We start from the raw sequence: 13,553 nt of genomic DNA on the forward strand, positions 1-13,553 counted from the left end.
TTCTTTTTTTTTAGTTCCATGGATCAAACACAGAGGAGCATCATGGGCCAGCCCCGTTCCATCTCTACCACGCAGCCCAAGAAGAAAAGGACATCAGTGATGTCTTTCTTTTCCAAGGTCTGACACAAAATATTCTGAACGAATGTCCCTCCCCAGCTGCCACTCTGTGGCCTGTGTGCCTGTCTGGGCTGCCTTAGTCCAGCGGGCTCCGCCAAGGTCCTTCTTCTGAAAAGTGTTGGATGGTAATTCTTTCAACGCGGACAGAATGGTTAGAGAATAATGTGAAGAGGAGCTGAGGTGAATTTAGCTTGCTGTGAAATTAATAATAAAAATATAGACCAAACTGCAATGACTATTCAGAGATAATGACGAGACTTGTTAATCACCCAAACACCAAATAGGGCTGTCGATTAGTCTCTAGCTCCCTGCCCCACCTCATTAGTAAGGACAGTGAAGAGGTGGCTTTTCCTTGGATCTTGTCTGCATCTTGCACCATCTTGGCTCTGACTCCAGTACACGTTGCCATGTTCTGCGTTGCGCAGAACCCCAGGGCCTTCCTGGTATCAGGGTTCATAACACCACTGCAGAGGTACCTCGTCTCTTGCCTCCCAGTTACTTAGAGTTTAGTCCTTGAAGTACAGGTACCTGCATCAGCCACACAGAGTCCTTCAATTTTGCATTTTTTCTACATTTCTGTTCCTAATCTTCATTGCTCAGATGCATGCACTCTGGGGTGGGACACCCTTCAGGTCCCCTGAGCTGTTTGTAGGTGTACTTTGCCATTGCATCAAATGCTCTTGAGAGGCTAAGTAATATTCATACTAAGAACTGACCCTTGGATTTAGCAACACTGGGGACAGGTGTGGAGGAGGCCATGTACCTGATTGCAGAAGGTGCGAGAGAAAATGGGGAGAAATTGGAGAAAGCCAGTCTAGACCTGGCTTTCAAAGTGTTTAGTCACAAAGTAGAGCAGAAAAATTGGAGGAGGAAGAGGGGTCCAGGAAGCTCTTTCCTTTGGGATGGGAGGGAGGCAGAGAACCTTGCCCCGTGGAAGGGCTCCTAGCCTCAGTTCACACCAGCTCTTCTACATACCCATCCCTTCCCAGTTCTATCAAACCCTCAGCTGGCCCAGAGCGCCTCTGTTCATAATTCCCCCAGACCCCCATCAACTCCAGGTCTGTATTATTTTTCCTTATCCCTTTTTACTTCCTCCATCAATTTCTTTCTTATGTAGGTCAAACAAGGTGGGGAAGAACTAAGTTTATAGTTGGGAGTACATGGAACACAGAGTTCATTTTTGTATTAGTATGTATTAGTTACTGAATTATTTTCCATATGAACAACTCTAAAGCTACTTTTGCCCATCCTGTATTTCCAGCAGAAAAGCAGGCGTCTTTAGATGGGGAAAGAATTGGGCTGGCAACACTGGGCTTTTCTCTGGAGGGAGAGGCTGGGGTTGGGGTTGCGTATGGCTCTGAACACTCCCAAATCAGTACATTTTAACTCACCACCCAGGTCTCTTGGAAACTGAGGTTCCGAAAACGGGAGCCTCTGAAGAATGTGTTTTTCATCTTGGCAGAAAGGGCCCGAGACCCCAGTGCTAAAAAGCGTCACCTGGCAATGAGAGGCCTGGGAACCGTGGCCTGTGAGCACCCCGACAAGGTAGGAAGGAAAGATGGCCTGGAGTCCCCAACTGGGATGTGGTACCTCATGTATTAGTTACTACTGCTGTGTAGCAGGCCACCACAGACCTAGCATTTATCCGCTTGCAGTTTCCTTGGGGCAAGAGTTCAGATACCAGCTCTGGCCTTTGTCTAGGATCTCACAAGGCTGCAGTCAAGGTGTGGGCCAGATTGCATTTCTTCCTGAAGCTCTGGGTTCTCTTCCTAGCTTACATGGCTGTTGGAAGAATTCAGTTCCCTCTAGTTGTAGGACTGGGAGCCACCCTTAGCTCCTAGAGGCTGCCACTCACAACATGGTAGCTTACTTCTTCATGGTCAGCAGCAGAGTGTCACCCACTCCTCTCACTAAGGAGGAATCTTACATAATGGTAAATAAGCATGAGAATGACCTCCCTTGAGTGTTGTCATACTCAATAGGCTAGAAGCAAGTCACTGGTTCCTCCCACACTCAGGGGAAGGAGATTGTCCAAGGACACGACTCATTTGGGATCATCTTAGGGTCATCGCACTTCAGCGTTATCAGCCTTGGGAAACAGAGTTGTAGGCAGGATTAGCGCACAGCCAGACATCACCTGTTTTGGTGAATTCAATTTATTTTCTGATAATTTATGCTTGTTTGATAAAATAAAATGTTTTCGTCACCTCCTCCTTTAGCATCTGTCACCTTCAGTGACCATTTCCTCTTGTCCCAGTATGCCCCCGGAACCTAGATTGTCCAGTCCACCACCCTCCTGGACACGCCCTGCCTAGCCTCGTCCGCCCATGGGCCATGCTCCAGGCCACTGTCCTGCTCTCTGCTCCCCTTCTGAGACTGACTTGGGCTCTGGGGTCAGCTCAATGGAAGCATTGTATCCTGCGAGTGCTGCTCTGGCAGATCCTGAAGAAAACCATTATCTCTTAGTTCAAGTCCTAGTTTATTGGACAACTAGAAGTGAAGTTGCTTTCCTACTCATGGGCAGCAATTCCTGTGCTCCTAATGTTTTATAAACCTTGATAACAGGTGAGAAAATATAAGAAAATGGTCCTAGACCTGCTGGTGCATGGGTTGTATGATCCCATGAGTTCTGAAGTCATCCATGAGAGTATGAAGACTCTGACCATCATCCTGGGCAAGATCCAAGGGAAAGGTTTGGGCTCCTTCTTCACAGACATCACGCTGCAGACCAGGACTCTGTTAGATGATGTAAGTGAGACACTCAGAAAAGTTACGGGTTATGAAAATCAAAGTGGGATTAGAAATGTGAGCCCTGGGTGGGCTGTTGCTCAGGGAATAAGATCTCTATTATTCATTTATTTATTAACAACTTTTTAAAATTGAATTTATTGGGTGACACTAGTTAGTAAGATTAGATAGGTTTCAAGACTAGATTTCTTTTTTTTTCTTTTTTAGTTTGTAAGTTTTACTTAGGAAACTAACTTTAACAGGGTGACATTGATCAATAAGAGTACATAGTTTTCAGGTGAACATCTTACAGCATTTGAACTGTTCATTATGTTGTATACCTATCACCCAAAGTCAAATCATCTTCTATCACCAAATATCCGGCCCTCTTTACCCTTTACTACTCCCTTACTCCCTTCCCTCTGGTCAGCACCATACTGTTGTCTGTGTCTGTGAGTTTCAGTTTTTATATCCCACATATGAGTTAAGTCATATGTTCTTAGCTTTTTCTGACTAACTTATTTTACTTAGCATAATATTCTCATGGTCTGTCCGTGTTGTCACAAATGGTAGTATTTCATTTTTTCTTATGGTTGAGTACTATTCCATTGTATATATGTACCACATCTTCTTTATCCAGTCATCTATCAAAAGACACTTTGGTTGTTTCTATGTCTTGACCACTGAGGATAATGCTGCAATGAACACAAGAGTGCATATAACTTTGCAAATTGCTGTTTAAAAAAAAAAAAAAAAGCCCTGGCCAGTTGGCTCAGTGGTAGAGCGTCGGCCTGGCGTGCAGGAGTCCCGGGTTCGATTCCCGGCCAGGGCACACAGGAGAGGCACCCATCTGCTTCTCCACCCCTTCCCCTCTCCTTCCTCTCTGTCTCTCTCTCTTCCCCTCCCGCAGCCAAGGCTCCATTGGAGCAGAAGATGGTCCGGGCGCTGGGGATGGCTCCTTGGCCTCTGCCCCAGATGCTAGAGTGGCTCTGGTCGCAACAGAGCGACACCCCAGATGGGCAGAGCATCGCCCCCTGGTGGGGTGCATGCAGGAGTCTGTCTGACTGCCTCCCCGTTTCCAGCTTCAGAAAAATACAAAAAATAAAATAAAATAAAATAAAAAATAGCTGTTTTTAAATTTTTCAGGTAGATACTCAGAAGAGGGATTGCTGAGTCATATGGTAACTCTATTCTTAATTTTTTGGAGAACCTCCATACTGTTTTCCATAGTGGCTGTACCAGCTTACATTCCCACCAGCAGTGAATGAGGATTCTTTTTACTCCACCTCTTCAACACCCGTTATTACTTGTCTTGATGATAATAGCCATTCTAACAGGTGTGAGATGATATTGCATTGTAGTTTTGGTTTGCATTTCCTTAATAGCTAGTGCAGTTGAGCATCTTTTCATATATCTGCTGGCCATTTGTATGTCTTCTTGAGAGAAGTGTGTGTTTGGGTCCTCTGCCCATTTTTTCTTTTCTTTCCTTTTTTTTAAATTGATTTTTGGAGAGGGGGGTGGGGGTGGAGAGAAGCAGGAAGCATCTACTCAAAGTAGTTGCTTCCTGTATGTGCCTTGACCGGGCAAGCTCAGGGGTTTGAACTGGCGACCTCAGAGTTCCAGGTCAATGCTTTACCCACTGCACCACCACAGGTCAGGCAATCTCCTCTGCCCATTTTTTAACTGGATAGTTTGTTTGGTGTTGAGTTGTATGAGTTCTTTATATATTTTGGATATTAACCCCTTTTTGGAGCTGTTGTTTGCAAATATCATCTCCCATTTGGTTGGTTTCCTTTTTGTTTTGTTTGTGGTTTCTTTTGCCTTGCAGAAGCTCTGTCTTAAATAGGTGGAAGAATCAACATAGCTAAAATTCTATATTACCTAAAGCAATATACAGATTTAATGCAATCCCCATTGGAATCCCAAGGTTAGCTTATGCAGAGGAAAATTTTGTGCCAAGTGAAGAGGGGTAGGAAAGGGAATTACTTTAATAAACATTTTGGTTGTTTTGAAATTTGAACCATGTAATGTATTTTGTCTCCAAAACAGTAAGCGATGGAGAAATAAGCTGGGAAGCTGGGGTAGCACTAGCGATTCCCAAGTCTGATTCTCTCGTCTGCTGGCGTGCATTGAGACCCAGTGCCTCGCCACCCATCTCCCACCCCACCAGCTAAGTGCTGTGGCCTGGATCTGACAGCCCACCTGTAATATGCTGTGATTTTCTCTGATGCTGTTGCCTTTTCTTAATGGCCTGGGTTTTGTTGTTTTGCTTATGGGGAACCGCAGGAGAATGACAGCCTGAGATACTCAGCCTTTGTCTTGTTTGGGCAATTGGCTGCCTTTGCTGGGTGGAAATGGAAGAAATTTTTCACCAATCAAGTTAAGCAGACCGAAGTGACCCTCCTGATCCATTTACGGGATAGAAACCCCCAGGTTGCCAAGGTAAGTCCTTGACTCTTCAGCCAACTGCAAGAAATCTCTGGGTCATCCATAGCGGGAGGTGAGATGCCAGTCCCTCTGCTCCTGCCCATTCAGTGTCAACACTCAGCAGCATATCCGTGTAATCCTGGGAGAAGTGCCTCCTCAGGTGTAACTGCTCTCTGAGCAGGAGTGGTATGTTCCCTCTGCTCCTGCCCATTCAGTGTCAACACTCAGCAGCATACCCATGTAATCCTGGGAGAAGTGCCTCCTCAGGTGTAACTGCTCTCTGAGCAGGAGTGGTATGTTCCCTCTGCTCCTGCCCTGCCTGTCAGGCCCAGCGCTGTCAGGGCTAGATGAGCTCAGGCTAATGGAGGGCAGGGGTGGCGGGGTGCAGGTTGAAGCCATGGTGCAGCAGTCCACATAATGAGGATACTGATTCGCGCCTGTTAGCTTTTGTCATTGTACCTGGTGTAGACTTCCTACTCCTGGTACTCAATTCCCTAGGGAGCTTTTGTTTTATTCTTGGAGAAAAATGTGTCCTAAGAGGGTTGGATCAACCTCAGGGCTGCTTTGCCGTGGGACCGGGTGAGTGTTTCAAAACCACTAGAGAAAAGGGTTTCACCAAACCATTTGTCTTCTGATAGACAGATAGATAGATAGATAGAGATAGAGAGGAGGTTAAATAGGTTAGATTTAGGAACTGAGTACCCCATTTGATGGGACAATAACAAAGGCTTGGTAAACTAGAAAGCTATGCCCTCCCCACCAGCCTCAAATTATAGACATGGCTGTTTTATAAGCATAAATCCTTTAAGGTTCAAGTTTTCAAACTCCCTGAAGTCACTTTCACATTCTCAGTGGCCCCCAGACCACAGATTGGGTGCAATCCTCTTCCTTGGTTGGGATTATATAATTCTCTAGTAAAGTGTGTGGTTGTCTAACCACTATGCTGTACACCTGAAACAAATACAAAATAAGATGGAATGTCAACTACTATTGAAAAAGAAAAGAATTCTCATATATATATATATATATATATATATATTATTGAGAAATTAAATTTAATGGAGTGACATTGGTCTATAGGAACACTTAAGTTTCCGGTGTCCCTCTCCATGGCACATTCATTGTGTTGTATGCCCATTTGACCAAAATATGGTAATGTTACTTTTCTCAGGCTTGCAAAACTGCCTTTCGGGCCTGTTCTCCCTACCTGAGACAGAGGAAGGAACACAGCTTCCAGGGTGAAGAGGATCAAAGGAATCCCAAGCTCTGCTGGCAGCTGGTGAGTGAGCGAGGGTAGGACAGGATCCTCCCAGAGGTCCCTGCGCTCCTGGTGTTAACGCAGAGGTGGCCAGGCATACCAGGGGTTAGCCCTCCCTAAAGGACTCAGGTCAATTATGTTTAAACTGTTATTGATGCATAATGTAATGTAAATAACAAAATGCTGGAAGATTATGCACAAAATATATTGGCAATTTCAGTCCAGATTATTTATTTGGTGGACGCAGGCAACGAAGCCTCCCACTCTGAGAGTCTGCAGATTGCTTGTCCGCATGCTCTGCACGGGACAGCTGTCTACTAATTCCGTAGGCGAGGAGGCTTGTGAACTCCCTCCCTCACGCGTACCTTTGCTAATTTCTTTCAGAGCCACTACCATCCAGAGCTCCTGCAGTACTTCTACGCAAATAAGATTCTGTAAACAAGGAAATGCTTCCACGTGAGCACATCGCAAGAGGGCTGACATCCTCCCTCTTCTACGTCTTCAGATGCGAAGTCAGCCTGCCTCCTGTGACTGTAGAAAGGGGATGTTGGGAGAGCAATCAATGGCCAAAATAACACAGCGGATTGTGTAATTACATCCAGAGTAAATTGAAATTGCTTTCGTACATCAGTTTCTCCCCATACAGATTTGGTGAGAAGGTACAATGTTCTTTAAAACATTTCAAGTCTGTGTCAATTTGGTGCTGATTTCTCAGCTTGTTTCTTAAGTGCTATCTCATCTCTATTTTTAATTTTATTTTAATTTCTGAGACTTAGAAGAGTAACTATTACCTTAAGTATGTTTTTAATCTGTTATTGATACTTTGCTACAGAAGTTCCCTGAGTTACAAACATCCGATTTACGTATAACTCATACTTATGAACAGAGCGCCAGAGGTCTATTAGTAATCAACCGCAGGTTGGACAGTGAAAATGGTATCATACAGTCATTTGACTCCCACGGCAAAGAACTAACCAATGAAGAAGACCTTGTGAAACTAGAGCAGCAGATGATAGCATTTAGGGAAGAAAACAGACCTAGAAACTTCAGAACCGAAAAGGTTTTTTAGAGAAGAGTTAGCTGATGCTTTTCGTCTCGTTGAAGCAGGAATGGCAAAGTTAGAGGAACAAGATCCTGATACCGGGAGGTTTACCAAAGTTTACCAGACAGTTACCAAAGGCCCGAGATGCTACAGGGCCATTTAAGATGAGAAAAAGGAAAGCTTTGTAACAAACCTTCCCAGATGCCTACACTTCAAGAAACTGACTCTAGCAGCAGAATCAGACCCTGACTCATCCTCTCCAACAAGTCCATCATCTTCTGCATCATCCAAGATTGTTTAAGGTTGTATTTGAAAATGTTTAAGTATTTATATGCACAGAAAGGTAAAAATAAATACTATGCTAACACAAACATCTGTCTAAGTTGCATTTAATGGGTAAATGTACCTTTTCCAACTTACATACAAATTCAACTTAAGAACAAACCTACAAAACCTATCTTGTTGATAACCTGGGGGACTGCCTATGCTAAAAAATGACATCTAATTGCAGTTTTATTTTGCATTTCTCAGCAGTTGTGAGGCTGAGCATCTTTCTGATGGCTTATGGCTACACCAAGGCACAGTGATCAGTGAGCAAGGAAAATACCCTTGGGTGGGCAAGCTCTTCATGATTTTGCCCATCACTCCGAGCAAGTAGCTCCTTATCTATGTGAAAGGCCAGGCCATCTTAGGTAGGGTGGACATTCTAGTGGACTGGGCAGCACCCCACTGAGTCTTCACACCTGTCCTCCAGTCAGATCTTTATCACTCTCCTGGGGAGAGGAGCCCTCTTGGGAGGAGTCCCTCTGAATCCCACTGTGCCTAGGAAAAATGTAGGACAGGATATGGAAGGGTTCCCTCCCAGGAATGGAAGCTGGGGTAGAAGCCCAATTTATGCCCTTGAAAAGGAGGACATCAGCCTGACCAGGCAATAGCGCAGTGAATAAAGCATCGGACTGGGATGTGAAAGGACCCAGGTTCGAGACCTCAAGGTCTCCAGCTTGAGTATGGGCTTCTCTGGCATGAGCACACAGCTTACCGGCTTGGACCCAAGGTCGCTGGCTCGAGCAAGGGGTTACTCGGTCTGCTGAAGACCTGCGGTCAAGGCACATATGAGAAAGCAATCAATGAACAACTAAGGTGTCACAATGAAAAACTGATAATTGATGCTTCTCATCTCTCTCCGTTCCTGTCTGTCCCTATCTATCCCTCTCTTTGTTCCTGTAAAAAAAAAAAGAAAAAGAAAAAGAAAAGGAGGACATCAGGCATTATAAATGGGGAGCATTATATCCTTGCAATTTCTGCAGGTTCTTGGTAGGAATTAGCAATGAATCTCTTACACGGAAAGGGCATAAACTTGTCTTTCAAGCAATGAGAAGAGTGATGTGGAGGTTAGCAGGGTCGTATGGGAGAGGGCAGGCTGGGACCCAGGAGCCAACTGTATGGGAGGAAAGTGGGTGCTGGGCCCCAGTGTGTGTGTGGGTAAAGGGGCAAGGGGACAGCAAAGGGTGTGCTACCTTCATGACCCCTGGTACCTCCGCTCCTGAACACCTCAAGCCCCCAGTCCTGCCACGCAGCAAGGGGAGAGTGCCCAGCCAGCCTCACTGCAGCCAGCGGGTGGCATTCACCTTAACCAGAGGGGGAACCAAAGCTGCTCAGTGGCCAGAGGAGGGCGACAACATCCCGCCTTTCACCTTCTAAGAGCCGTGCTCCAGGTCCGGGCAAAGATGGTTTAGGATTTCCGGGCCACCCTCGGAATTCTCACAGTGAGAGAGGCGTATTCTCCTGCTGCCTCCGAGGAACACTCTTACACAGCAAGGGCAGGAAATTTCTCTCATTCCTGTCCCCAGACTTTCAATAGAAATTTGATGAAGGCTTTTATGTGCTTAGCTGGTAATTGCCTAAAGGATCAACCTCTGCCTTGTTATGTGACAGTCACAGGTGCGCCTCTGGGCTGCTGAGCTGGCCCTGACCTGACCATTCACCTTGTCCTTGGGGAAGTGCCTCTTCTTGTTTTCTGGGGCTAGCTAATTCTTCCTCGTGTTCCAGAACCCCTCTCTTTCTTGAGGGCGGTTGGCAAAATTCATATGACATAAAACACTATTTTAATCATTTGAAAATGTACAAATCAGTGACATTTAGTATACTCACAGTGGTGTGCAATCATCACTACTATCTAGTTCCAGAACTTCTTCATCTCCCCAAAAGAGAGTGAATGAATAAACAAGCAATGGTACATCCAGAGAATGGAATATTATTCCCCAATAGAAGGAAACGAGCGATGACACCATGGGAAAACATGGAGAAAAATTAAAGGCATATTACCAAGTGAGAGAACCCAATCTGAAAGGCCACATACCGTGTGATTCCAACTATGTGACATTCTGGGAAAGGCACAACTAGAGAGGCGGCCCTAAGGTCAGGGGCTTGGGGGGAGGGAGGAAGAAGAGAGCAGGGGATGTTTAGGGCACTAAAGCTATTCTCTATGATCCTGTAACGGTAGATATGGGTTGCTATACACTTGTCATAATCCAGAGGACTATGCAAACCAAAGCATGAACCTGATGTAAACTATGGACTTTAGTTAATAATGATATATCAATATTGGTTCGTCAATTTTAACAAATGTGCCACACCCAATGCAAGACATTAATAATAGGGGAGATGGGGGAGAGAGAATATATGGGAATTTCATTTCCTCTGTAAATTTAAAATTGCTCTAAGAAATTGTCTGTTAACTTAAAATGTTAAACCTCAAGCGCCCCCCCCCAAAAAAAAACGGTGACCTGGAGCATCTGTGCCCCAGTTTTTTTTTTGTTTTTTTTTTTCCTTTTCTGAAGCTGGAAACGAGAAGAGACAGTCAGACAGACTCCCGCATGCGCCCGACCGGGATCCACCCGGCACGCCCACCAGGGGGTGATGCTCTGCCCCTCCGGGGGGGTCTCTCTGTCGCGACCCAGAGCCACTCTAGCGCCTGGGGCAGAGGCCGAGGAGCCATCCCCAGCGCCCAGGCCATCTTCGCTCCAATGGAGCCTCAGCTGCGGGAGGGGAAGAGAGAGACAGAGAGGAAGGAGAGGGGGAGGGGTGGAGAAGCAGATGGGCGCTTCTCCTGTGTGCCCTGGCCGGGAATCGAACCCGGGACTCCTGCACGCCAGGCCGATGCTCTACCACTGAGCCAACTGGCCAGGGCCCAGTTATCTTTTTTTATTTGAATGCTGTTTGCATGTGGGTGGGAGGCTGAGAACTGCTGTATCTGCTTTGGAGCCATGGAGGTAGAAGTCAGAACAACACCCAACAGCCTGAGGGGAACAGAATAAAAAATAATAAAATAAAGCCCTGTCTTTGAAGATATGGAAGGGGAAGATGAACTAACCCCAAAACCACCCAGTCTCCAGATTTCTTGTTGTAAGAAAAATCTCTCTTTATGACTTTTACTTGGTCTTCATTTGTGTGCAGTTAAAAAACATCCTAAATGACATATGAGGATAAATCCAGTCCATTTTATACAAGAGTAAACTGAAATTAGAAAAGATTTAGCTACTTGTCCAAGGTCGCCCAGCTAGAAGGTGGCGTGGCTGGGATTCAGCTGGTTTTCCTAACTCTTGGTGCTCCAGTCTTTCAATTTATTGTGTACTTCCCTTGAGTGTGGGTGGGGCATGCGATATGTTTTTAACCAAAAGAATGTGGGAAAGGTGTTAGAGAGCCCTGTTGCTGGCTTCATGAGGTAAGTGGCCATACTGGAGAAGCAAAGAGCCACATGGGTTCTCTGGGACCCTCAGGTAGTCTCCAGCAGATAGCAAGCAAAAACTGGAGGACTTCGGTCATACAGCTCAAGGAAACTAATCCTGCCAACAACCAAAGGAACTTGGAAACAAATCCTACCCCCTACAGCCCAGTTACCACATTAATTACAAACTTGTGACCTTAGAGAACCCAACTAAACTGTGCCCAAACTTCTGACCTCTGACCCGAAGAGATTATGAGATAATCAGTGGGTAGTTTTTAAGCTATTAAGTTTGTGGGTAATTTGTTCAATGGCAAACTAATACACTGGCCCTTGCATGAGCCATATGTTGATTCTCCACAATTATCTAAATTGTGTTTGACAAATCTTGACATTGCTACAAATGTAGACCTATGTTTCAGCTGGACAAACACTGATTCTGGAATGAAGCAAGTTGCTGGCAAGAGTTCTTATCTTCTTGTACTGAATTGCAGAACACAAAAGAAACGTGTGTGGTTTGAACAGAGCATAATTAAATTGTCTTTCCTGAGTCCTTGTGTCAATCTGATTAGCAAGCAAAGAATTTTTTCTCTCGGCTCCCTGGGTTGTCAATATTCTCTAGCTCTAAGTTCTTTTTCAAGAAGGAATTTATGACACTAAATAACAAAGTACTTTCGGGTTCAAATAATTTGCTTCATAGTTTCTTTTTCCATGAAAAGCTTATCCCATTTTAAAGAGACCCATGCTTCTGATTTTACATTTCTCTTTCTAAAATAGGGACTTATATACCCTAATGAAAGCAATTTCTATTAATGGCACTTCACCAGACAAAGAATGAAGTCTTTTCCCTCATGGACATGTGTCTGAGATTCAGCCTCGCGGGGACAGTCACAGTTTCCTAGCCTGGTCACCCAGGCTTACAGGTTAGATTTACAAAGTTGGGATGCCGTTCAGCAGAGGGACAGGGGGTGGACAGAACTCCAAGGTCAAGCCCAGGCCCAACTCTAGACCACAATACTAAAACTAGCCAAGCACTCCAGTTCTGAGTTACTAGCATGTGGGATTGGCTAGAAGTCTATCACAGTTTAAGGATGCTTTATTGCCAGAGAAATCCCAGAGCTGGCAGACCTCAAGTTGCTCTCAGAGAATGAATGGGCTGCTAAACCCATAGGGTGCCCAGAGAAGACATGCTTTCCAATGCCCACCTGGGAAGCAGCTGTGGAAGACAAGGTTTCCGGGAGATCCCTGCAGGGATCAAAACCGTGGGGAGCCCCTGGGCTGGGCTGACACCGGGGTAGAGAGTCCTTGCTGCTTCTATTCCAGCGACTCCCATGTGCGCTTCACGATTGTCCCTTTTTCCAAGTGGGGGTGTGTACTGCAGTGCAATCCCATTCTCTTCGCCACTGTCTTTCGGGCACGCTGGGCAAGACAGCTCATCCTCCAGCCTTTGACCCTGCCCTGTTCCGCCAAGGCCTTGTGAGGCTCATCTCTAGAAGATGCTGGATTTGGAGGTGGGTGAGCCAACAAGCTCAGCTTTTACCTGTTCAAGGGCTGTCATATTTATTGGGTTCCCCAGCGCTGGGTAATCCTTACTCCAATTTTGTTCCCGGAGGGAATAACCGAAGCAATTTGTAATTGTCTTGGTTTTGCTGGTCAGGTAATAGTGGCATGGGAGGATGAGAGGCCTGACCTGAGCCCTGAGAGAACATTTGGACAGTGCTTGCTGAATTGCCAACGGTCTCCTGGCCTCCAGATGTCCTCACTTCTCACTGTCCGCATCAGCTGGAACTATGAGGCCCACGGATCAAAAGTTCAAAGCAGGGCGGCAACAGAGCACAACCTTTATAAACTCAGCAATTCTCTCTCCTAAACCCAATTGGCTCCTGCTCATTCCCTGATTCTGACGGAGGTTGGGCTGCAGGTACTGGGACTGCAAGTCAGGTCCTGGAGGCACGGTGGTGTCGCTGGCCCGGTGGGCAGGGAGGAGCAGAGCCCGGCCTGCTGGAGAGGCACTGGTGTGGGAGACAGAGGCACAGACTTCTCCTGCTGTGACCTTAATGCCCAGGGTACGAAAGGGTCGCTCCCTAGCTCTCTCATGCCCTCTAGCTTCCCTGCTTGGGGGGGGGGGTGTTCTGCACGTGTCCAGATAAATGTTCTAGAAATTCGTGGCCTCCAGAAGGGCCAGTTGTGAGTGAGGGGAGCGGGTGGGGGGTGAGCTGTTAGAGATACTTATTAGAACAAATAGCTCATGAGGGTAA

The 13,553-nt window shown here is 46.0% G+C and overlaps 1 protein-coding gene across 4 annotated transcripts in view; it reads left to right on the forward strand.

Annotated features, from left to right (window-relative positions):
• MRO (maestro) overlaps positions 1-7,931 on the forward strand; it is a 54,757-nt gene extending 46,826 nt beyond the window's left edge. For all 4 annotated transcript variants that reach the window (XM_066246724.1, XM_066246725.1, XM_066246727.1 and 1 more), the window contains 6 exons: positions 15-117; positions 1,516-1,662; positions 2,683-2,865; positions 5,131-5,286; positions 6,443-6,550; positions 6,914-7,931. In XM_066246724.1, coding sequence (XP_066102821.1) covers positions 15-117; positions 1,516-1,662; positions 2,683-2,865; positions 5,131-5,286; positions 6,443-6,550; positions 6,914-6,967 — 751 coding nt within the window. In that variant the 3' untranslated portion in view covers positions 6,968-7,931. The remainder of the gene's footprint in view (positions 1-14; positions 118-1,515; positions 1,663-2,682; positions 2,866-5,130; positions 5,287-6,442; positions 6,551-6,913) is intronic.
• Positions 7,932-13,553: the final 5,622 nt, after the last annotated feature.

Source organism: Saccopteryx bilineata, chromosome 11 (genome assembly GCF_036850765.1).
Source record: "Saccopteryx bilineata isolate mSacBil1 chromosome 11, mSacBil1_pri_phased_curated, whole genome shotgun sequence".
NCBI classification, from domain to species: Eukaryota; Metazoa; Chordata; class Mammalia; order Chiroptera; family Emballonuridae; genus Saccopteryx; species Saccopteryx bilineata.